The sequence below is a fragment of the Pseudorca crassidens genome, chromosome 2 (assembly GCF_039906515.1).
Source record: "Pseudorca crassidens isolate mPseCra1 chromosome 2, mPseCra1.hap1, whole genome shotgun sequence".
Classification (NCBI taxonomy): Eukaryota; Metazoa; Chordata; class Mammalia; order Artiodactyla; family Delphinidae; genus Pseudorca; species Pseudorca crassidens.
Genome location: NC_090297.1, coordinates 15292322 through 15318159, shown reverse-complemented (window position 1 = coordinate 15318159; position 25838 = coordinate 15292322). Strand labels below are relative to the sequence as shown.

The window sequence follows — 25838 nt, the reverse complement described above, 5'->3', positions numbered from 1 at the left end:
TTGGCCCAACATGCAGTCAAGGGCCCCAGTCTCCAGCACTGAGTCTCCAGTCCCCGCACAGGCCCTGTGCTGGGAGCATTCTCCTCTGCGGCCTCACGTGGTCCTCAGACCCAACGACGCGCTCTTCATTATTACACACATTTTACAGAAGGGGGAGATGGAGACTGGGAGGGGTGAGGCAACTAACCCAAGGCCAGTGGCCCCATGAGCGGCAGAGCCAGGGTTGCACCCAGTCTGCTCCTTGTGAGAGGCAGTGTCGATGGCAATGGTAAGGTGGAGGTGACAGTGATGGTTTCCTAGTGCTCTCTTGGGCATTGCCAGCCTGGGGCAGGGTCTCTCCCTTTGGGTTCAGACCCAGAGGGGCAGGAGGTGTGGAGCAAAGCATAGGTGGTGACCTATCATGACCACTAGGTGTCGCCCAAGTTCTAGAAAAGAGTTGACAGCCACTCCCTGGGGTGGGGGGGGGTCTGAAGAATGGGGGCAAGGGGCAGTGCTTCTCTGAGAATGGAAGACTGACCTAGGTCTGGGCAGAGATGGTGTGTTGTAGAAAATCAGAACTGGACAGAAGTTAAAGCAGTAAAAGTAATTTTATTAACTATTGCAGTGGGGGAAAAGAGACAGTATAGAACTGGGCTCAATTCTTAATAGAACAAAGAAAAGTGGGGATTTCTAACTAAGGAGCAGGGTGGGTGGGGGTAATCAGTGGCTGGAAAATCGCTAAGAGAGTAGGGGAGTCTTGATAAACTGACCTAACAGGATTCTTGCCGAAGGCAGGTTGTGGCGATCAGATATCACCTGGGGACTAGTGAGAGGTGAGAAATTTGATCAGATATTGAGGAAGGGTAAGGATTCTCCCTAAACTGATATAGCGAGATTCTTGCTGAAACACAAGAATGATGCAAAGATGAACACAGAAGCCCACATGTTGAGGCCAAGTTGAGAAAATTCTCAGAGGAGCCCAAAGTTTGGTCAAGGGGAGAGTCTTTGCCAGTCCCTCCTCTGGTTCAGAGAAAGAGGAGATCTTCTTTCTTCTGAACAATATGAGTTCCTTTCTCGATTGGTCATTTTTTGTTCCTTAGTGACCAGTGGAACCATCTGTTGAGACTTGGTAGTAAAGGGTATTTTCTCGATGGTGTGAACCATCAAGCATTTAAATGAGGGGGATATCTATGAAAAAAAGAAAAACAAAGATTAATGATCGGAGCAACTAAACCCAGTTTCTGGGTTCAGAGGACAGCCAGTTGAGACTTCTAGATGTTGAGCTTGAAGCATCTGTGGATGGTGAAGTGAGGAGAGCAGTGGCAATCCATCGGTCTTCCTGCTTGCAGTTTGCATCATCTCTGGTGGTGGCACCGACATCAGTGTCATGGTCACGTTTGTTTCTTGGACAAGAGCGTGGACGCATCCATCTTCAGCTCATAGGGCTTCTTTAGAAAGTCCCAGTAAGGATCTGGGCAGTTGGGTTTTAGTTCTCAGTGATTCCAAGTCAAGAGGGTGGGAGAAAAATTGGAAACATTCATCTGAAGAGTTGTAGCCAGATTTTGGAGAAAATTAGAAGAATTAACCAAATGTGCAGGATGGCAGGATTCATTCCGTTTACAGACAGGTAACAAAGCAGAAAGGAAAATGGAATCTAGCCAAGAGGCGAAAAATAGCTCAAAGACAATGAACGGGACTGTAATGTAATAACCCACGAGGCTGTGCTATACTTTCCCACTGAAAGTGAGAGGTGTTGAATTTTTTAAAATGCACACGTGAGAGTTGCGAGTTAAGTTTTATTTGGGGCAAAATGAGAACTATAGCATCTCAAATAGCACCGAGGAGCTGCTCCAAAGAGGTAAAGGGGGGAGGGGTCAGAATATGTGTGATTCTGGTGCAGTCAGGCACACATTTTGACAAAAGTTGCTATTAGTCAAGAAGGTTGCTGCTAGTCACAAGGAGACAGATGTCTCTGTTAATGATTTTAGTGCTTTTCTAGATATGAGAAGATGCAAGAAATTGAGCTCATAAAATCTTCTCCTGAAAATATCTAACTATCTGAAGACCTGTTCTGCCAGTTTTTCCCAGAGCACAGAGGGCCTCATTCCTGATCTCCACCCTTAACTCCTTTCAGGGGGTGTTGAAGGTCAGAGGCTGCAGTGGCTGGTGAGTTCATTCTTATAGAAACAAGAATAGCAAGCGACAACTTTTAGTTGGCAGAGATCCCGGGGTCCAATGATGAATCTGATTCCATCTGAGTCACAACTCCTAGAAAACCAGAGCCGGACAGTAGCTTAAGCGGCCAAAACAGGTTTTATTCAAGAACTATTGCAATAGGGACCAGTATAGAATCGGGCTCATTTCCAAATACAATTTCAAATCCTTACATTTCTTAAGTGAGGGTTTATAGCAGGGGGTGGGGGAGGTGGAAAATTGATAAGAGCTGGGGAATTCTTGCTTAACCGACCTAACTGGATTCTTGCAGAAGGCAGGTGGGGTAATCAGGTATCACCCAGGGGCTGGTGGAGGATGAGGAATCTGATCACGTATTGAGGGTGGGTAGGGATTCTCACTAAACTGACATGGCAGGATTCTTGCTAAAATGGGGCAATAGAAACCCAAATGTTGAGACCTAGCTGAGAAAAGATCTCAGAGGAGCCTGACTAAATGTTGGTCAAGGAGAGAGTCTTGATTAGTGGCAGCCCCCAGACCAGTGGGAAGCAAGTCCAGCCCCCTCCTCGAGCCTCTGCATAAAAGACCTCACTAACTTGAGGAGAGAAAGACCACGCATACTGTAGAAGCAAAGAGCCCTTCTTCAAACACTGTGACCCCACTCCCCCTCGCCACCTCCAGAGGCATCAAATACACCATCCCACCTCCACCCCATCCCCTTGGGGGCCCCTTCCAGGATTGGCTGCATCCTTCGTGCTCCCCTGACACCACCTCGCACCCTATGTCAAGGGTATCGGTCCACGTGTCTGCCTCTCCCTCCCAGGCTGTGGGGTCCTGGGGGCAGAGGCTGTGTCTGATAAGTGGTGTCTACCCCGAAGCCCAGCCTCATGCCTGGTCCATAGGAGACCATGGGGATAAGTCCATTGAATGAATGAACCAATGGATGATCATGTCCAGGGCTTTTCAAAACGTTAGCTGAAGACTCTCTTTTCTTCTTACAGTAGCTCATGTGAAGGATCAATATGTAACACAGGAAAAGCACGGCTGCTCATGGAAGAATGAGGTGGGGGGCTCAGACCCCCATCTGCTCAGCCTCCCCTTCCCCAGAGATCACCCCTAGAAGTCCCAGGAAAACCCATGGCCTTGGGGAGCATCTGAAACATTGGCTCTGGTCTCTCTGCACTTGGGGAAACTGATGCCCATCACAGGGAAGAGGCTAAGGCCAGGACCCAGGACCTGGCGCCCTGCTGGACTCTCAGTCACTTGTCCCACTGACCCCAGCTGCCCAACTCATCATTAAGAAGGTGCGAAGAGATGACATTAAAAGTCAGATGCTGAGGATTCAGATCCCAGCCCCATCACTAATGACCTGTGTGACTTTGGGCAAGTTACTTACCTTCTCTGGGCCTCGGTTTTTTCAACAGAAAAGGATGGGGCAGAGGGAGAGCATTGTGGAGATGGAGGCCTAGTAAGTACTCAGCCCAGTAGTTGTTATCATTGTCCGACCGCTGGACCACAGCCCCACTTTCCAACCCTCCCAACAGTTTTGTCTCTGCTGGAGGAGGGCTGCTTCGCCCAGACCAGGAGCGGGAAAGGGATAGGCCCTGCCCGATGCTGAGGGTCAGGGAACCCACTTTCCCCAGAGCTGGAGACCCGGGAGGGAGCCACTGTGCTTTTCCCTGGCCAGTGGGTGCCTTGCCAAGGAGGACTCAGCAGTGGGCAGTGGAAGTAGGAGGCCTTTATTAGTTTGAGGAGGGGTGCCACATCCTGTGGACAATCTCTGGGGGTTGCAGTATCTGGGAGAGTCTGGGGTGAGGCAGGGGGCAGGCAGGACCCCTTAGCAGCAGAATCCCGTCCCAACACCTAGACTTTTAGGAGGGGAGGCTGTCCGCACGGGTAGAGGGGCACAGCCGGAGACCCAGGCTCCCACAGGCAAGGGGCCCAGGCCTCGGCTGCCCCGCCTCTGGGGGCCCCATCCTGGCTCCATTCCTGCTGGGGGGCGGGGCTTCAGCTCAGAGTTTATGGGGTCAGCTCAGGAGCAGGTGGGCTCCTGAGAGCATCTCGGTGACTGGACAGGTCGGGTGCGGGCCCACGGGGGACCACAGCCATCACCCCACGGCCAGCAGGACAGCAGGGGTAGAGCAGCAGGGAGGCCTCCCACACACAGTGACAGCTGCCTCCAGAGCCCAAGGCGGGTTTCTAGAAGCTGCAGCTTGGCGGGGCTCTGTCCAGTCCTACCGTCTTTTTTGTAGATGTTCTCCCTACCCCCACGTCCCTCCCCGCCTGTGCTCGTCTTGACTGTCCCTCCCTCCGTGCCAGTGGTCCTCGGCGGCTGCAGGGTGGGTCGGGATTCTTGGCGGATGTTCTCGGTGTCCCGGGGGGTCAGTGGCCCTCAGGGTTCACGCTGGCTGAAGGCAGAGGGTGGAGCGAGGCAGGGCGCGCTGGCTACTTGGAGGCCGCTGACCCTGAGGTCAAGAGGCGAGTTGAGGAAGGACTGGGAAGCTGGGGAAACAGTAGTGCTGGGGCAGAGTCAGGAAAGCGGGTCCGCTGAGGCCTGACCCTCCCCCTGTTCTGCCCGTAATCCCACAAGCCCCAGCGGGAACCTGGGCCCCAGGGGGGACCCCACCCCCAAGGCTCCTCTGCTCCCTCTTCTCCTGCCACGACCTCTCTGGTCTGGACGTCTGGCCCTCACCTTGTGTCACTTCTCCCACTCTCTCCCCTCCCTTCCCTCTTCACATCCTGCTGCCTTCTGGAATCTTCCCCACAGCCTCCTGCCTGGACCTGGTCTCTCCTGCCTTTGTCTCCTCTTCACGGAGGTGGGTCCCAGCTCCCGGTTTCCTCCTCATCGAGAGGGCTTCTGTGGCCAGGCTGCAGCCTCGCCTCTCCTTGCCCGGGGGAAGAGTGCTCTGGTCCCTTCCACGCCCTGGCCTGGTTGCTGCGCGGGGAGAGATGCAGGGGGAGCGCCTGGAGGCCTGGGGCTTCCCCCTCCCGCGTTTGTCAGGGACCCGGGCAGCCTAGGGTCGGGGCGCCCCTCAGAGCAGTTCAGCATTGCAGGGCGGCAGCCAGGGTGTGCCTCTGACATGAATGGGTCGGCAGAGGACCCGAGTGGTGGGGACACATCTGAGTGTGCGCCTGGGGGCGGTGCATGTGGGCTCTGCCAGTGCCCAGTGCTCTGAGGCCCTCTGGGTAACTGAGGCCAGACTTCAGGCCTGGGACGTTAGCCCCGTGACCATCCTGTGGTCTGGGCTGGGACTCATGTGCTACTTTGACAAAGGCCAGGATGGGGCCACCTGCCAAAGGGGCTTTGGAGGGCTGCAAGGCTCCCAAAGCAGGGCTCACCCTGAGTCATCCCCTGGGAGCAGCCGAGGGGCCCCAGAACCAGGCCTGTGACCAGCGCTCTGTCTGCCTGGGAACCTGGTCCTAGGACACGCCAAGCTCTGGGCCCATGTTGGCCGCCCCAGGTCTGGCTCTCGAAGACTCCGGGCCCCAGCCTTGAGGGCCTGGCTGAGGACGTCAAGCTAGTGCCAGTGAGAGGCCCCCCTCCCTCAGAGGCCCCCAGTCTTTCGTAGGTCTTGCCTTCCACACTCGGGAGAGACCCCAACAGGGCACATGCCCCCTGCCACGTCCAGGATGAAGCCACACCCAGGTCTGGGCTGGAGGAGCCAGGTGGCCAGGGCCCCGGCCTTTCTGAGTCCTCTGGGGCCGGTCTTGCTGGAGGGCTCCGAGGAGGGCAGCCCAGGGGCCCCCGACCCGCCCCCACCTCCACCTGCTCCATCTGGCTGGTCCCCAGGACCGGAACCTCCAACCCTCCTCTCTGTCAGCCCCCAGAGGGCGCTAGGGAGGGGCGGAGGGCGTGGCCCGTAGATGCTGCAGTTGGGCGTGGGGCTCTGGCGGTAGGTGTTGAGGTAGTTGCCACGCTCCTTCCTCCCTGTACGTCTGCTTCTGGAAGCGCAGGACCACGCTCTTGTCACACTCGCACGTCTGCTGGTCACACTCTGTCTGGTTGAGCTCGCCTGTGGGGACACAGACTCTGAGGTCACAGTGGACCTCGGAAGGGGGTCTCGGGCCAACAGCACCAGCACCGTCAGCGGGCCCACCCCAGGCCTGCAGGCTCAGACACTCGGGGCCCAGCCTCTGTATTCACAGCCCTCCAGGTGCCCCTGGTGCATGGGAAACAGAGAACCCCTGAAGCCCAACAGAACAATGTCAACAGGGGGAAACTGAGGCCCAGGAAAGGGTGCGTTTGTCTAAGTCATCCAGCAAACCCAAGGCAGAGCTGGGACGGAAATCAGGCGTCAGGAACTCACCCCCCAGCCCAGTTACTTTCTACCATCGCAGGCCTCTCTCAAGCACAGAATCACAGCACACCCACCCTGGAGGGAGTTCGTGGTGAGGACGGAGTGAGAAAAACACTTATAAAGAGCTTAGCTCAGTGCGTCCCAGGGAGCAAATGCTGTCGTAGTTGTTATGGGCCTTCAGAAATCATCTACCCCATAGTTCTCAGCCTTAGGTGCGCATTAGAATCAGCTGGAGGGCTCCTGAAAACCAAGGCTGCCCAACCCCACCCGTAGAGCTTCTTCTAACAAGTGCTGTTGATGCTGCAGGTTCGGGGAACACCTCTCGAGAACCACCCACTAGCCCAATTGTTTGCAAACTTGCAAACTCTCCATCAGCAGAATACCTTCTCTGACATGAAACTCTTGGCCAAAGACTAATATATCAAACAGCCGAAAGAGGGAACTTCCCTGGGGGTCCAGTGGTTAAGACTCTGTGTTCCCAATGCAGGGGGGGCCCGGGTTCGATCCCTGGTTGGAGAACTAAGATCTCTCATTCTGCAACTGAGCCCGAGAGCTGCAACTAGAGGGGCCCGCATGCCGCAGCAAAGACCCAGTGCGGCCAAAATAAAAAAGAATAAAAAAATTTTTTTTAAACAGCTGAAAGAGAAGCCACTAGAGCTACAAAATACATTAAAGAGGCAGCTGGACCACCGATCCGGGGATAACCGACCCCCCACTAGCTCTCACAGCAGTTGACCTGATGACCCCAGAAATCCCCAGAACCCAGTGTGAAAACCACTGCTTGGGTTAGTCCATTGTCTTGGGGGTTGAGGAGGGAAATTCCTCTCCATGAACTGCTTAATGAACTCCTCTCTCAAGCCAGACCCTCCACCACACATCTGAACAGCAGAATATGAGGACCAGACAGCCCTGGGCTGCCGAGGGTCCCCAGATGTGCCCAGTTCCCCACCAGACTCCTTCCCAGAGAACAGGAGTCTTGAGTATCTTTGCAAAGCTGGCATTGCTTGTGAGCTCTTAGTAAGGGATGACACACAGCCTGGTGAAGATAAGGAGACAAAGGGAGCCCAGGGCTGCCCACGGGGCTGGGCCAGGGGCACCTGTTACCCCAGGGTGGGGCACTAGCAGGGGCTGGGCAGGGACACCTGGGCCATCAGCTTTGATGCTGCGCCCCTCAGGTGGGGAATGCGTCCATGGTAAAGGAGGGAACCTGCCAGGCCTGGCTCCGGCACCTCGAATCCCCAGAAACCCTGGGTGTCTAGGATGGGGCCACGTCATCTGCTGGGGTCCCAATGACAGAACTAGAAGGGAATGGGTCTGCTCAGATCCAAACCCCTCAATGTGCCCATGGGGAGACTGAGGCCAGGTGGGGAAAGACCCTGCCCAGGGCCATACATGCTGGGAGAACATGGGTTCCAACCCAGGTCCCCTGACTCCCATGCCAGCCTGACACAAAGTTTCAGGATCATCTGAGGATCTGATTAAAAACAGAGAGTCCTGGACCCCACCAAGACCCGACCCACTGAATCAGGATCACTCCCTAAGCTCTCCGAAGCTTAGGAATCTCAGGGACTGGGGCACCTGGGGGCCAGTTCAGGCCCGGGGGCTCCGAGCACATCAGGGAGATGTGCCAGGGCCACAGCCAGAGTTATTAGATTCGGCAAACAAACAAGCAAACGAAAAACAAGGTACCTGGTTAAATCTGAATTTCAGACAATAAATATTTTAGTATAAGTATATCCCCAATATTGCATGGGATATACTTATGCTAATTCTTCATTTCATACTAATACTTACTAATTTTATGCTAACATTTAGTTTTTAGTATAAAACTAAAGTATTTAGGATATACTTACATAAAAACATCTTTCATTGTTTATCTGAAATTTGAATTTAACTGGGCATCCTGTATTTCATCTGGTAACCTGGCCCACGGCCCTAGCACAGGCTGAGGGGGCTGGCAGTACACACTTCCGTGAGGGGAAGGGGCGATGGTGGGAGAGGGACTCACTGCAGACAATGTTAGTGTTGTTCTCGATAGTGTAGTCGTAATGGTCCACATAGGTGTGGCAGCCCAGGTCAAAGAGCTTCTGGGGCTTCCCTGGTGGCGCAGTGGTTGAGAGTCCGCCTGCTGATGCAGGGGATGCAGGTTCGTGCCCCGGTCCGGGAGGATCCCACATGCCGCGGAGCAGCTGGGCCCGTGGGCCGTGGCCGCTGGGCGTGCGCGTCCGGAGCCTGTGCTCCGCGGCAGGGGAGGCCGCAGCGGTGAGAGGCCCGCGTACCGCAGAGAGGAAAAAAAAAAAAATTTAAAGAGCTCCTGGTAGCAGCAGTCGTGGACATGGCAGCACGTAGGGGCGGGGAAAGGAGAGCAGGCAGGCATAGCCAGGCTTGGCCCCTCTCCCACCGGCAGTGACCTCTATCATGATCATCTGTTCCTGTCCCTCACGAGTCAGACCTTCAGACTGAGGCCCAGAGAGGGCAGTTACTGGCCTTAAGTCACACAGCCGGGCAGAACCAGGCCAGTGCCCCAGGTTCTTGTCTGCGATCCCCTCCCTTTGCCCTCCGCCCAGAGCCCTAGCTTTCCCCCCGACCCCCTGGAGCCCTGGCTGCAGCTGCAGGAGGGGTCAGGGTGGGAGGGAGGGGCCTGAGTGAAGTCAAAGTAGGAAGAGACCGGCTAGATGCAGGGGCTATACCTGGCTGTGCACGATGGCCAGGGAGACACAAAGGCCTGGAGAGTTAAGTGGGGCTTGGGGATGGGGGACAGGAAGCAAATGTGGTGTGGCTGTCCCACCCCCTCTAGTGGAGGGCAGGTAATTAGTCAACGTGCATTTATGAAGCCTCTGCTGATACCAGACTTGGTGCTTCGGGGGGAGACAGGAGCAAAGGATAAGCCATGGCTTCCAGGAACTCCCGGTCTGATGGAGGAAGCACAGTCCTGTCCACCTGAGCCTCCAGTCTGAGGGGCCGTGGTCACAGCCCTTGCCTTTGTCAAGTATAAGCTGTGTGACTTTTGCTCTCATGTGTATTTGGAGACAGGTCAAAGGCGCCTTCCGGTGAGAACGGAAGTTCAAATGCCTCCAAGCCCAAGACCTTGGAAAGGGACAATGGAAAGTGTCCAAGATGGGACTTCCCTGGCGGTCCAGTGGTTAGGACGCAGCACTTTCACTGCCGAGGGCCCAGGTTCAATCCCTGGTTGGGGAACTGAGATGCCACAAGCCTCGCGGCCAAAAGAAATAAAAATAAAATAAACATGCCAATGATAGAATTAAAAAAAGAAAACCCACAATGTTATACACTTTAAAAAAAAATGAAAGAAAAGAAAAGAAAATATCCAAGATGGTTGAGGAGGACACGGGTCAAAGGTCAGGCTTCTGGCCACTAACTCATCAAACAAGCCTCCTCCTTGGGGGAAGGGGCGTCTCCCACCTCTCAGAGATGGAGACAGTCTGACCTTTACTGTCCCTGCCCGGTTCCAGCAGACCAGACTCTCCAGGACCTACCAGTACACCTCACCCATGGGCAGGCCACGCCCCCCCACCTCCCGCAGTAGCAGCCGTAGCCCACGAAGGACAAGATGGCGTTCCTCCCTGTGTTGGCTTCCACCATGGACCTGAGGTTGAGCAGGCTGCTGTGGGCCGTGGGCAGGACTGCGCGAGAACCCAGGGGGTGCTGTGAGTTCCCTGCCCTGTGCGTGGCCTCTCCTGTTTGACTGGCTGTCCTTCCAACACCCCAGGGCTGGGGAAAGGGGAAGGGACAGAGGGAGCAGGAGAGGGAGAGCAGAGCAGGAGGAGGGTGCAATCTTCAAAGCAGCCGGTATGGTGCGTTACACAATCCTTACACTGAGCCCTTTGGCCCTGAGAATATAATAATAGCATTTGCCAGGCACTGTCCTATGCCCCTTACATGCATTAACTCATCAAGGGCTCCCTGCAGCCCTATAGAGTGCTGATATTATCCCCATTTTACAGATGAGGAGACTGAGACCCAGAGCGTATAGTAACTTCCCCAGGAAGACATGGTTGAAAAGAGGTGAAGCAGAATTTGGACCCAGCCAGTGAGAGCCCAGTGCCTTATATACTCTAAGGGGCTTCACAAATGCCACATGCTCTTCTGAACACGATTCTGGGCCCCTCTGGCTTGGCCTGGCTCCTCAGCTCCCAGCAGGGACTCAGCGTCCCCACATGGCCCTGGGGCCAGTGCATCATTCAATGAACACACACACACACACACACACACACACACACACACACACACGTATATATTTCTTCCCCTTTGTCCTTGTCTCACAGGTAGTGCAACAACCTTTCCTACACCAGCAAAATCAGCTTCCCGGCATCCTCAGGCAGCTCACCCCAGGGACATATTCTCCCCTCCCCTGCTTCCCTGCCTCCTGGGCTCCCAGATGTGCTGGCTCACTGCTGAGTCAACACCAAGCCTGGCATTTGGGTCCTTACCTGGTTGAGGCCACCACCCACACAGGCTGGAGGGCCGCTGTCATCCCATTTTATGGATGAGCAAACTGAGGCTCAGAAAGGTGAAGCTTTGCCCAGGTCATGCAGCCTGGAAGTGGCAGAGCCCAGACCTGAACCCAAGTTTGTGTGCCCCAGAGCTGGGATGCCTCCCCAACCCGGGCTCCTCCATCTGTGCCCGGGGCTAGGCACCCAGTTCAGCCTAATCCTAACTCTCTCCACATCCCCCATCCAGCTCCACGGCCTGAAAGAGGAAATGTACTGGGAGAGGGAGGAAGCTAAGAATTTCAGAAACGGAGACTTGATGGAAACCCAAAGACCGAAATTACTTGTTTCTGGAGACGTGGTTGTCCAACATCGCTAGTGATGACAAGGGACTCACCACCTCCACATGCCTCAGTGAGAAGAGCACAGACTTTGGAGTCAGACAGAGGCAGGTTCAGAACTAAAGCTCCCTGGGGCTCTGTTTTCCCATCTGCAAAATGGGAATAACAATCCCAGCTCCCAGAGATCGGGCAGGCCCGCTCTCGGGGCCTGGCACGCACCAGACCCTCGCTCCCCCCATGGTGCCCCCTCCCAGGGATTGTTGTGCCCCTGAGCCAGGCCTGCCCTTCCCCTATACCTCCCACACTCATACAGTCCCACAAGCAGACCCACACTCACCCCCCATGCCCGTACACATGCACACGCACTCCCACTCTCACACACACACAGCACCCAGAGCGGCCACGTGCACGTTCCACTCCGAGTGGAAGAAACAAAACCTGCATTCACTCAGGCTGCAGCCTCTGTCCCAGGCCCCTGGGCCCGGCTGAACTCGAGGGGTTACGTTCTAAATAACAAGTCACTTCGCCTGAATTCAACCAACTGTTTCTCACGTCTGGCCACATTTAACCTTATCTCGTTTCTGATATTTTCTTCCTTCGTCTCAAACCTGGCTGGGTTCAGGGAATGCTGAACAGGGGGACAGAAAGCCGGTGGGACATTCAGCCCATCTTCCGCCTACACAGGGCAACTGCCACCAGGACGCCTGCCTGTGTGTCAGGAGCCTCAGCTGGCCGGGGGGTGGGGCCCCCCAGAAAGAAGAAGGAAGAAGGCCCCCAGACCTGCTCCATGTCTTCCGGTACATCTCACACCCAGACACTGCTACACACCTGCCGTGTGAAGATGTGTACAGCCTACTTTCACATACACGCTCTAGAGACACACACGCCACTGTGAACACACACTTACACAACATCCTGATGTGTGTTACACACATAGACATCACCACGTGCTCAGACACACCAACACACACATAGATACATGCGGCTATCTGCACGCAAGCTCACCAGCTCTGCATGTACACACGTACACAAACACGTTTTCCTATGTACACAAGCACCCTGGTGTCCCTAAGTGCCCTGACGCCAAGCCACCACCGCCACTTTACGATGCTTGTTCAGCTGTGGGCCCTGCATCCTTGAGGCCCGTAAATAGTAAATGCCGGCCGCCCGGGTGTGTTTACAGGTGCCTGGAGGAGTAAAGAGCCCCAGAGAAGGGATGAAGCCAGGCAGGGGCGGAGCCAGGAAGCAGAGACCCAGTGGCAGGCCTGAGGTCCTGTGGCCTGTGGGTGAGTCACAGCAGAAAGGCTGTGGGTGTCGGGGAAGGAGGAGTTTCCCAGCACCTTCAGTCACCTCAGCTGGCCAGGATGCGATGGTGATGAACGTCTTCATCCCCAGGTAGGACCTGAGAGAGGAAGAAACCCTGGTCTTGGGTCCGTCCCTTCCCCCTGTGTGGGGTTCCTGGCCTGTGGCTCCCTCCTGGACCTCGTTACAGGTGTGGTCAACGCCATCTCTTTTTTTGTTGTTTTTTTTTTGCAGTACGTGGGTCTCTCACTGTTGTGGCCTCTCCCGCTGCGGAGCACAGGCTCCGGATGCGCAGGCTCAGCAGCCATGGCTCACGGGCCCAGCTGCTCCGCGGCATGTGGGATCTTCCCGGACCGGGGCACGAACCCACGTCCCCTGCATCGGCAGGCTGACCCTCAACCACTGCGCCACCAGGGAAGCCCAACGCCATCTCTTGATGCCCCATTTCCTGCTGCCCTTGCCTTGTGATTAGCTCCTCCAGGAAGATCTGAGCACCTCCCACCTCCTGGGACAGACCCCAGGATGGCAGAGCCCACAGGCACCAGGAGCCTCCTTCCCTCCCACTCTGAGCAAGAATCAGCTTCCAAGACAGGGAGCTCCTGTCTCATGGAGTTGGACCTTGTCACAGATCAGAACCAACCCCTTTCCATATGCACGCCAGGGAGTCACGTGACCCAACCTGCTGGCTGCCTCTTGCTCCCGGAGCCAGGAGACCTGGGTCCCTGGGTTCTAGCTGCAGCTCTACTTCCAAAATGCTGTGTGACCATCCATAGATCCCTTAGTCTCTCTGGGCCTCAAGTGCCCATAAGGATTAGCTAGATGATCCCAAAGGCCCTTGTAGTGCTAAAAAGGCCATGACATAGCTCAGCCACCATCAGAGACTCAGAGCTCTCCTTTCTGAAGAAATGGATTCTAGGAGCCAGTTCCCCACCCTCATCCCTGCTGCTCTCCAAGGAGGGCTCCATCCCAGGGAAGCAGGCATGTACCTGGAGTTTCTCAAAGGAGAAGAGGCCCTGAGGCTCGGGCCCCTCCACCCAGAGGGGTGTCTAACCAGCCCCTTCTTCCTGAACTCTCTGGGGTTGGCCTGAGCCCCATCTGCCATGTTCCGGGTTCTGGGGGGCCAGGAACATAGGGCTCTCAAGGAGAGCCACGATCCACCCCGAAGTCTCCGGGGAGCAGGCCCCAGCTTCTCGTTGTTGCAGTGGCAGAGTAGTGCCGGGGCAATGCCCCAGGGCAGGATGCAGGTGACACATGGCCTAGAAAAAGGACGTTCCACCTCCCCCCACGGCCCTGCCCACAGCTGCCGGGTAACGCCCACTCCAGGGTGCTCGGGCCTGCGGGGCGTGAAGAGGAGGTGGCCCTTCCCCAGGCATCTGAAAGGAAATTAGCCCAAAGTTCTCTCTCTTCCCATCTGAAAAGGAGGAAAAAATTATCCAGTGACACTTGTTAAAGGACAGCAAGGCAGACTAATTATTCAAGGGGGCCATTGTATAGCGTAGGGACTGCTATGATGGGGTCTTGCGGTGAGGGAAAGAGATTGGATTCAACTCCAAAGAGAACAAAGAAAAGTGGGAATTTGTAGCCAAGGCAACAGCGTGGGGGTCAGAGGATGGGAAATTCCCAGGAGGAAACATCAGGGTTGGGGAGATTCTGGCTAAACCCACCTAATAGGATTCTTGCTGAAGGGAGGCAGGGTGACCAGACATCACCTGGGGCTGGTGGGGGCGGGGGGCTGAGGAACCCCATCAGATATCAAGGATGAGGGATCCTGGCTGAAGTGACCTAGCAGATGGCATGCTAAAACTGGACAACGCCTAGATGAACACGGAAGCCCAGAAGTTGAGGCCTAGAGAAGAAGAGTTCAAGGAGACCAAGCAAGTTTGAGTCAAGGAGAGGCTCTGCCCGGAAGGCCCTCCGTGTGGATATGCGCACATCTGTAAGCCATCCCTTCACATCTGGAAGGGCTTTAGTCCAGAATCGGCAGAGAACTGCCTACCCACATCTGCAAGCTGCTGGTGCCCACCTCTGGCTAAGACTGGAGGGGCACGGGCACACGCGTCCAGCAGGAAGCCCCCAGCTCACATCCGGAAGGGCGAGCCTGCAGATCTGGGCTACTCTGTGCCACCACCGCTGTCATGTGACCCGACACCTCTCCGGTGGGGACCGCCCTAGGCATCCTAGGGGGCTGGGCAGCATCCCTAACCTCCACCACTGGACCTGGTAGTGACCCCTCCCCATGCTCCTCTCCTCCTCCCTCCCCCCCGCACCCCCACTTGTGACAACAAAGTTATCTCCAGACATGCCAAATGTGCCCTGGGGGCCCAGTCACCTCTGGTTGAGATCCTGGTGGCCTGGGGGTCAGTGCCATTTGCCTCTTTTTGGGAGTGGCATGTGTGGGGGAAAGATGGGGCAGGGAGGAACAGAGGGAGGCTGGAGCCCTGGGAGCCCCTGGCAGTGGGGACCGTTGCACAGACAGGGACTCCGATCCCAGCACCCTGACTTCTTGACTCTGAGATCCTGGGAGGATAGCTCCCTTCCCTGGCCTCTGTGTTCTCAGCTGTAAGATGTGTATAACCGGGCATCACCGAGCAAGGATTCTGCTCGCAGATAATAACAGATTACAGGTGTTGTGTGCTGCGGGGGCATGCGGCAGGTGCTCAGATAAAGACCTCTTTGTTACCAAACAGAGGCCTGTTTTCCAGCCTTGAGGTGAACTGAGATGATGGGAGGGGAAAAAGGGAGGGGGGAAGAAGAGTAGCATTGGAAGTGAAAACTCCAAATCGTCTCCATTGGCCCTTCCCTCCCAATGGTCCCAAACTTGCTGGCAAAGAACAGACGGGAACCGCCCCTCTCCCCCACCAGCATTTCCCTTCCTACCCCCAGCTTTTCCAGCTTGCACTTCTGGCTCTACCAAACCAACTGGCTGGCCAATCCCACGTGTCATTTCCCCGTTCTCCCAGCCCTCACCCTTCCCTTGCCCAACCTCCTCTCTGCGGGTCCAGGCCCTTCTCTTTCCCAGGAAGTTATCCTAGAAAAGCCCCCCTGCGTCCAATCACACATCCCTGCGTGGAAGGTGTTGACCTGCGCTTGCTTATACAGTCTTTTGTAGGCACCTGTATGTGTTTCGGTCTGTGGGTCTTGACATTGCACTCAAACCAGGGATCCTGGAGAACAGGGGACTATCATTTCCTCCAAAAAAGCCAGGGGTTCTCCTGGGACAGGGGCTGCATCTGCCGCATCAGACTGTGAGCTCCCTGAGAACAGAGCGTGGAGATGGAAGGGTAAGGCTGGTCTCTGCCTTCACTTGCCTGCACAGTTCAGTACTCGCTTTGATTTTTGCAGATACCTGTTAATAACTCACTCCAAAGGAGGAAGAACCAAGAAGTAAGGCCCAGTCCAGTCCGCATACTGATGATACAGCCGCCAACATGCAGGTAACCAGGAGGCACTTAGATCTATGCCAAGGAGGCCATGGCTGGGGTTGGGGGGGGAGCAGTGGAGGAGGCCCTGAGAGTCTCTGCATAGTCCTGTGCCATTTTCTCATCACACACTCCCACTGGCTGCGTTGGTTTTGGGCTTGGTGCCTTGAGGGGAGGATGGGCGCTCCCTCCCCCTCCCTCCCCCTCCCTCCGCCTCCATCCCCCCTCCTCCCCCAATCGCAGAGTGCTCAATATCTAAAGTCAACAATAGACTGGTCGACCCAGTAATTCCACTTCTGGGACTATAAACCAAGATATAAACCTGAGTAGCTCCCAGAGACCAATGAAAGAGGATGCTGACTGTGGCGTTCTTTAGACGCTCCTCCATCAGAAGCACGTTAAGTCAGGGAATTAGTTAAGCAAATGATTAACCATCCATCCATAATTATGTTTTCAAAGATTTAACGATACAAAAAACCTGGATATTAAAGGTAATGGCAATTCTGTAAAACAAACAAAAGAAAAGCGGGGTGGGCACAACATTGTCAAGCAAATATACCCCAATTAAAAAAAAAAGACTGTTGGAAACTAAAAACAAAAGGGGGGGCGGTTGTTGAGGGGTGGATGGGCACATGCATAAAAATTATCTGGAAGATATACAGCAAAACATTAGCCGTGGTTATTTTTAGACAGTAGAATAACTGGTGGTTTTACTGTCTGTCATTTTTTTGTGTTAAAATGAATGTAAGGCAGTATATTCAATGACTAAGATGAAACAGTCACTTTCCTTGAAAAACATGAATTCACTCAACTGGAAATAACCCTTACCTCTATTAAACAAATTGAACATGCAGTTTAATACCTTTTCATAAATAAACCCCAGGTCTAGATGACTTCACAGGTGAATGTAACCAAATACTTAAGGAAGAAATAATACTAATTGTATCAGACTGCTAGGGGTGCCATTACAAAGACCATAGACGGGGTAGCTTAAACGACAGAAATTCACTTTTTCACGCTTCTGGAGGCTAGAAGTCCAAGACCGAAGTGTCGGCAGGGTTGGGTTCATTCTGAGGCTCCTCTTCTTGGGTTGCAGACGGCTCCACACATGGTCTTTCCTCTGTGCATGCACATCCCTGCTGTCTCTTTGTGTGTCCACATTTCCTCTTCTCATAAAAACCAGTCAGATTGGATTAGGGACCACCCTAATGGCCGCATTTAAACTCAATTAAAACCCTATCTCCAAATACAGTCACATTCTGAGATAATGGGGGTTAGCTTCAACATATGAATTTTGGGAGGACACAATTCTACACAAATTCTTCTAGAAAATTTAAGTGGAGGAAATACTTCCCAATTCATACTATTAAGCCACTATTCTTCTGACACCAAAACCAGATAAAGACATTACAAGAAAATAAAACTACAGACAAATATCTCTCATGAACATAGATGTAAAAATTCTTAATAAAATGTTAGCAAACAGAGTCCAACAAGATATAAAAAGGAAAATACAAAATGATCAAGTGAGGAATGAAAGTTTGGTTTTATACTAAAAAAATCAATCAATGATTAACAGACTAAAAAGACCCTATTAACAGACTAAAAAAGAAAACCCCTTAATAAATTCAAAAAAACCCATCCATTTGACAAAATCTGACATCTGTCCCTGACTTTTGAAAAATACTGTCAGAAAACTGAGATAGAAGGGAACTTCCTCAGCTTGAAAAAGGGCATCTACAAAAAAAACCCTGCAGCTACCATCGTACTTAATGGGGAAAGGCTGATTACTTTTCCATCTAAGATTAGGAACAAGACAAGAATCTCCACTCTCACTACTTCTATTCAATGTTTTACTGTTGGTTTTAGGCCGTTCACTAGGGCAAGAAAAGAAATGAAAGGCATTCAGATTGGAAAAGAAGTAAGATTGTCTCTATTGGCATAAACATGATAGTCCATGTAAAAAAAAATATCCTGTAGAATCTACAAAAAAACTGCTAGAACTAATAACTGAGTTTAGTAGCAAGGGAGAAGGATATAAGATGAAAATACAAGAAAATCGTACTTCTATTTACTAGCAATAAACAACTGGAAAATGAAATTGAAAAAAATACTTTAACAATAATATCCAAAAATATGAAATATTTAGGGATAAATCTGACAAAATATATGGAAGACTTGTGCATTGAAAACTATGAAACAATGCCCAGAGAAATCAAGAAAGACCATGTTTATGAATCGGAAGACTGAATATTGTTAAGATGCCAATTCTCCCGATTTGCTCTCTAAAGTCAATGCCCTCTCATTCAAAATCCTAATAGACCTTTCTTGTAGAAATTGACAAGCTGATACTAAAATTCATATGGAAATGCAAAGGACCTAGAATATCAAATCAACTTTGAAAAGAAGAACAAAGTTGCAGGATTTATACTACCTGATTTTAAGGCTTATAAAGTTACTTTAATCAAGACAGTGTAGATTGGTATAAAGATAGACAAATAGATCAATGGAACAGAATAGATGATCCAGAATTAGACCTATACATTTATGGAAAATTTATTTTTGACACAGGTGCAAAGGCAATCCCGTGGAGAATTTTCTTTCTTTTTGTTTCTTTTATTTATTTTTGGCTGCATGGGGTCGTCATTGCTGCATGCGGGCTTTCTCTAGTTGTGGAGAGTGGGGGCTACTCTTCGTTGCTGTGTGCGGGCTTCTCATTGCAGTAACCTCTCTTGTTGCGGAGCACAGGCTCTAGGCACGCGAGCTTCAGTAGTTGTGGCACGCGGGCTCAGTCGTTGTGGCTTGTGGGCTCTAGAGTGCAGGCTCAGTAGTTGTGGAGCACGGGATTAGTTGCTCTGCATCATGTGGGATCTTCCCGGACCAGGGCTCAAACCTGTGTCCCCTGCATTGGCAGGCAATTCTTAACCACCACGCCACCAGGGAAGCCCTGGTGGAGGATTTTCAACAATGGTGCTGGAACAATTGACTATCAATATGAAGAAAAGAGAGGAAGGAAGGAAGGAAGGAAGGAAGGAAGGAAGGAAGGAAGGAAGGAAGGAAGGAAGGGAGGGAGGGAGGGCAAAAAGATAATTTCATCCATACATCTCACCATATTCAAAAATTAACCAGAATGGATCACAGTTCAACAAGGGTGCCAAGATAATTCAATAGGGAAAGAGGTCTTCAAAAAGACCTGAAGTGCTGAATGGTGCTGAAACAGTTAGATATCCACATGCAAAAGAATGAAACTGGTTTCCTTCCCCACACCATACACAGAAGTTAACTCAAAATGGATGATAGATTTAACTGTAAGGCTTAAAACTATAAAACTCAGAAGAAACTTAGAAGAAAAAATAAGAGTAGATCTTTTGACCTTGGGTTAGGCAATTGTTTCTTAGATACTACAAAAAAAGCACAAGTGATAAATAAATAAATAATTGAACTTCATCGAAATAAAAAATTTTGTACTGCAAACAATACCACTAAGAAAATAAAAAGACAGCCCACAGAATAGGATAAAATATGTGCAAATCATATGTCTGTTAAGGGACTTGGGTCCAGAATTCTTATAACTCAACAATAAAGATAACAACCCAATTTAAAAATAGGCGAAGGATTTGAATAGACATTTCTCCAAAGAAGATAAACAAATGACCAGCAAGCACATGAAAAGTTGCTCAACATCATTAGTCATTAGGGAAACACAAATCAAAACCATAATGAGTTACCACTTCACACCCACTAGGATGGCTATATATATGGTATATAGGTATGTACCCAAGAGAAATGACAACATACACCCACACAAAAATTTGCACACGGATGTTCATAGCAGGATCATTCATAATAACTAAAAAGCAGGGAAAAACAAATGTCCATCAATTGATAAATAGATACATGAAAGGTGGAATATCTATACAATGGAACATTATTCAACAATTAAAAGGAATAAAATATTGATACGAACTATAACATTGATGAACCTCAAAAACATTATGTTAAATGAAAGAAGCCAGCCACAAAAGGCCACATATTATATGATTTCCTTTATATGAAATTCCAGACTAGGCAACTCTGTAGAGACGGAAAGCAGATTACTGCTTGCCTGGGGCTTGGGGGAGGGAGTGTGGGGTAGAGGAGGTTGGTAACTGTTAATGGGGAGGGTTTCTTTGGGGGATGTTGAAAATGTTCTAAAATTAGATTGTGGTGATGGTTGCATAACGGTGAATATACCAAAAAAAATCAAATTATACACTCAAATGAATGATGTGATATGCAAATTATATTTCTGTAAAGCTATTCTATTTTTTTTTTTTTTGGCTGTGTTGGGTCTTTGTTTCTGTGCGAGGGCTTTCTCTAGTTGCGGCAAGCGGGGGTCACTCTTTATCGCGATGTATGGGCCTCTCACTATCGCGGCCTCTCTTGTTGTGGAGCACAGGTTCCAGACGCGCAGGCTCAGTAGTTGTGGCTCACGGGCCTAATTGCTCCGCGGCATGTGGGATCCTCCCAGACCAGGGCTCGAACCCATGTCCCCTGCATTGTCAGGCAGACTCTCAACCACTGCGCCACCAGGGAAGCCCCAAGCTATTCTTTTAATGGATCATATTATTCAGTTTTAAAAAGGAAGGAAATTTCGACACATGCCATTTGGATGAACCTTGAGGGCATGTGTTAAGTAAAATAAGTCAGTTAGAAAAGGACGTATACTGCATGATTCCATTCGTATGAGGTACTTAGAGAGTCGAATTCAGAGACAGAAAGAATGGTGTTGCCAGGGAGGAGGGGAGGGGGAGGGCGAGATTAGGAGTTCTTGTTTAGTGGGTACAGAGTTTTAGTTTTGCAAAGAGGAAAGGAATCCTGCAGCTGGATGGTGGTGATGGTTGCACGACAGTGTGAAAAGTAGTTAAGATGGTAAATATTACGTTGTGTATATTCTACCAAAACTTTTTAAAAATCTTTTTTTAAAAAATGAATCATAGACCTAGATGTAAAACCTAAGCGTATAAAATTTCTAGAAGAAAGCGTAGCAGAAAATCTTTGTGACCTTGGATTACGCAGATTTCTTGGTACAACACCAAAAGCATGATATACAGAAGAGAATATAGAAGGTATGAAGCCTACAATAAATTGGGCTTCAGGAAAATGAAACTTCTGCTTTTTCTAAAGACTCTACTGAGATAACAGAAAGACACATCACAGACCAGAAGAAAATATTTGCAAATCACACATCTGATAAAGGACTTGTATGCAGAATATATATAAGAACTCTCAAAACTCAATAATAGGAAAACAAACCACTCAATTTTTAAAAATGAGCAAAAGATTTGAACAGACTCTTCACCAAAGAAGATATTGATTGACAAATTAGCATGGAGAAAGATGCTCTGCACCATCAGTCATTAGGGAAATGAAAATGAACACCACACAAGATTCTACTACATACTTATTGGAGATCCGGAAATTAAAAAGACTGGCTATACCAAATTTTGTGGAAATTGTACCTCAATAAAGTTGACTTTCAAAGAAACAAAAAGTTAAGAAACATATACTGCTTCTACATTTATAACAAAAATGTTTTATATATACACACACATATATAATGACTATATCGCCAAATAATTCCTAATCATTAAGCAGTTGACCCTGGAAGAGGGAGGCTTCAAAGGACATTATTCCCATTTTATGGAGGCGGAAACTGAGGCAACAAGCTGGGCTCAGCCTTGTGAGTCAGGGAAAGCCTGGTTACAGGCAGCAGTCTGAGGACCAGGCCAGTCCCTCAGACCAGGTCTCTACTGCAGGCACGGTGCATGTGGACATTGTGGGGAGGGGAAGAGGACCAAGCAGAAGAAAGAGGGCAATGACTAGCAGCTGCTCACCTCCTCCAGGAAGCCTGCCTATGCATCCATTATTATTTCTGGGCTCTCTTAACAACTGTGTTGGCTTGATCAGGCTGCCATAACAAGACACCACAGAGTGTGGGGCTTAAACAAGAGAATTTTGTTTTCTCACAGTTCTAGAATCTGGAAGTCGGAGATCAAGGTATCAGTAGGGTTGGTTCCTTCTGAGGCCTTGCAGCTGGCCATCTTCTCCCTGTGTCTTTCTCCTCGGCTTGCAGCTGGCCATCTTCTCCCTGTGTCTTCACATGGTTTTGTCCCTCTGTACCTGTCTATGTCTCAATCTCTTCTTCTTATAAGGACACAAGTCATTTTAGAATAGGACCCACTCTAATGACCTCATTTTAACTTAATTACCTCTTTAAAAACCCTATCTCCAAATAGGATACTGGGGCCTAGGACTTCAACATATACATTTTACAGGGTGGGAGGACACGTTCAGCCCATAACACCACCCATTGTGCATATAGCCCATGGCGATGCCCCACTGGAAAAGAATCAGACTTGAAAGTGAGGAGACTGGGTCTGGCCGGTGCTCTGCCTGAGAAGTGGCTTGATCCTTCAGAGCCCCACTAACCCCATCCGCAAATGGGACAGATGATACCCACCATACACATGGTGAGATCAAAGACCTCATGTAAAAGGCAAAACATTGCTATTTCCTATGGAGTGAATGGTGTGTCTCTTGGGTATACCCTTCCACCAGGTCTCAAGAGTGTCGACTTAAAAAAAAACATTCACAGCCTAAAAGTTGAGAGTCCTGTTTCATTCTGTGGGAATTTTTAGGACTTCAAGCCCTGGAAGCAGCATCTCAAGTAACCCTGAGAGAACTGCTCCCCGGAGGTGGGGAGCTAGAATACATAGGAGTTTTGCAACAAAGCGCAGGTAGTCAGGAAGATCAAAAGATTATTGTGAATTAAAAAAACCAGATATCCCAAGTTAAGGAATTAGCATTTTTTCTATGTATGGGAAGATGCAAGAGTCTGGGCTCACTGAAATCATTCCTTTGATATGCACCTCAGCTATCTGAGGCCAGTATCCTGTGTTTTCATATCCTGAGGTTCCTCAGGGCTCGTTGTAGTGAGTGGCTGCAGTCTGATGGCTGCTAGATGGCAGGCAGTCTTCCCTTCCTGAGTTTTCTCAGGGTTCACCGGCTCACGCTGGGGGGCTGCAATCGCTGATGACATTGACATCCTTTGTTTTCTGATATGGCAGGAAATACTCCATCTCTCAAGAGGCTGTGGGCCCCTGGGGGAATCAGATTAACAGTAAGAAATGCCTCTGGCCTCTTGTCTGGCCCACATAAGTCAGCCCCTCCCTAAGTCCCCACGAAGTAAAATCTTGCCGCTATTTCTGGGAGTCTCCAAGGTAGCCTTGGGAACCCCAGGCTCTCAGTCTTCTGCTCTGCTCCCCAAACCCACCTCCACAGCTGTTCCTGGAGGCCTCAGCACCCCAAAGCTGTAGGCCTTCAGGGGCCCAGTGGGGTCTCCCTACCCTCCAGCCTCAGAGCCACACCCATCCTGCACCACGTTTGCACCCCTCTGTCCCCTGTGCCCTGCAGAGCCCCTCCCAGTGACCAGAGTTTCTGCAGAAACTACGCCTGGAGTTTCTGCAGAGCTCTCTCCACAGGGCTCCGGCCAAAGCCACCAGACAAATCTCTTGGGGTCCACAGTCACACCCCCCAACTCCTGAGGCAGGTCAAACCACCTGCACCCAATTCAACTTGTGCAAAGTGGTACCAGGCCCCACCCACACCTGCCGTTTGCAACAAGCACCGTCCGTGCCCCATGTCTCCGAATCCTCACAAGAACTCTGATAGCTGGACATTCTCATGTTCCTCCAGCCCACTTAACAGATGAGAAAGCAGAGGGGGAGTCAGGATCCACACCAGGCCTGTCTAACCTCCTGAACACCCAGGCTCTGCTGCCCCCCAGGATGATGTGACCTTGAGGAAGGCAGCAGGGGCCCAGGCCAAGTCTGAAAACAAGGAGAACCTTCAAGCAATGACCATCTTGAAGCTGCCTGGAGGGGGATTTTGAGTGATTTTGAAAATAATTCTATGGCCACTTGTCTGAGAGGTCAAAGTGGAAATTCCCTGCTCTGTGACCAACTCCATCCTTTAGAAGCAAGAGTCCCTGGGCCTGAGGTGTGAGGGGAGGTCAGAACTTTAAACTCTTTTCTCCTGGGCGGAGGGGTCACCAGGTGCCATGCATTTACTGACCACCTACTGTGTGCCAACCGTTCTACCTGTAATCATGACAACAAGCCTCAGAGGAAGCGTGACTGGTCCCAGTTTCAGATGGGAAACCTGAGGTTCAGGGAGATGAAGTAATGTAATCAAAGTAATGCCGTGAATAAGCTAGAATTCGAAGCCGGATTTGCCTGATATCAAAGTAGAAATTTGTTTCTACTACACAACTTCAGTTGTTCATAATCTGGTAGGATGTCTGAACATCTAGAAGGATATCTGATCATCTAGACGGATACTGGATCACCTAGAAGGATATTGCGTTATCTAGAAAGATTATCTGATCGTCCAGAAGGATATGTGATCATCTAGAAGGGTATCTGAAGTGTTGGGTTGGCCAAAAAATTCAATCGGGAAAAATGAACCCGAATGAACTTTTTGGCCAAGCCAATACTTCCTAGTGAAGTTTGAGTCCACTTGCTTTTACTGTCATGATCTTCATTATTATTGTTATTACTCAAATTTATGGATGTATAACATATACATGAAAATATACAAATCAAAAGTGAACAGCCTGGGGACTTCCCTGGCCCAGTGGTTAAGACTCTGCACTTCCCTTGGAGGGGTACGGGTTTGATCCCTGGTCGGGGAACTATGATCCCACGTGCCACATGGTGTGGCCAAAAGAAACAACAGTGAACAGCTAGATGAATTTTCAGAATATGAACTCACCAATATAACCAATACCCAAAGAGACAGGGTCTCAGCAGCACCCCCGAAACCCTCTTAGAAACCCCTCCAGTCACCATGCCCCTCAATGGGTAGCCACTGTCCTGACTTTTTTGTTTGTTTGTTTTGTTTTCTGTTTTGTTTTTGTTTTTGTTTTGCGGTACGCAGGCCTCTCACTGTTGTGGCCTCTCCCGTTGCGGAGCACAGGCTCCGGACACGCAGGCTCAGCGGCCATGGCTCACGGGCCCAGCCGCTCCACGGCATGTGGGATCCTCCCAGACCGGGGCACGAACCCTCATCCCCTGCATCGGCAGGCGGACTCTCAACCACTGAGCCACCAGGGAAGCCCCTGTCCTGATCTTTAAAAGCGCCAATTAGCTTGACTATTTGGGAAGGTCATATAAATCTCTCTTACAACCTGTACTCTTTTGTGTCCAGCTTTCTTCATTCAGCATTATGTTTGTGAGATTTTTCCGGGTTGTTATGTGTAGCTGTGGTTTGTCGATGTGGTGTAATCACGCCATCTACCATTCTGCAGCAGACAGACATTGAGTGGTTTCTGGTTGTTTAATTCACTTACTTTAGTTCTGCTTGGGTGCAGCGGGAGAAAAGTGGGTCACTACCCAACAAAGGAATCTCAAATCTCTCCCTCCCTCCTCGCCCCCTGCCAGATGGTATCAGAGATGAAGTTCAGAAGACCCTGAGGAAGTCCAGCTTCTTTATTTTTTAACCTGTTTTCCTCTTTTTATTTTTTTAATTTAATTTTTATTTTATATTGGAGTGGAGTTGATTTACCATGTTGTGTTATTTTCAGGTGTACAGCAAAACGATTCAGTTCTACATAAATCCATTCCTTTTCAGATTCTTTTCCATATATGTTATTACAGAATATTGAGTAGATTTCCCTGTGCTATACAGTAGGTGCTTGTTGATTATTTATTTTATATAGAGTAGTGTGTATATGTTACTCTCAAACTCCTAATTTGTGTCTTCCCCCTACATTTCCCCTTTGGTAACCATAAGTTTGTTTTCAAAGTCTGTGAGTCTGTTTATGTTTTGTAAATA

The 25838-nt window shown here is 50.5% G+C and overlaps 1 protein-coding gene across 1 annotated transcript; it reads right to left on the bottom strand.

Annotated features, from left to right (window-relative positions):
* Nucleotides 1-5696: 5696 nt before the first annotated feature.
* PLA2G2F (phospholipase A2 group IIF) lies at nucleotides 5697-13645 on the bottom strand. Its single transcript, XM_067729995.1, is given in 8 exon segments — nucleotides 5697-6071; nucleotides 6073-6164; nucleotides 8458-8535; nucleotides 8763-8794; nucleotides 9947-9984; nucleotides 9987-10131; nucleotides 12602-12643; nucleotides 13530-13645. Coding segments are annotated over 8 exon segments (918 nt in total).
* Between the last annotated feature and the right edge of the window lie 12193 nt (nucleotides 13646-25838).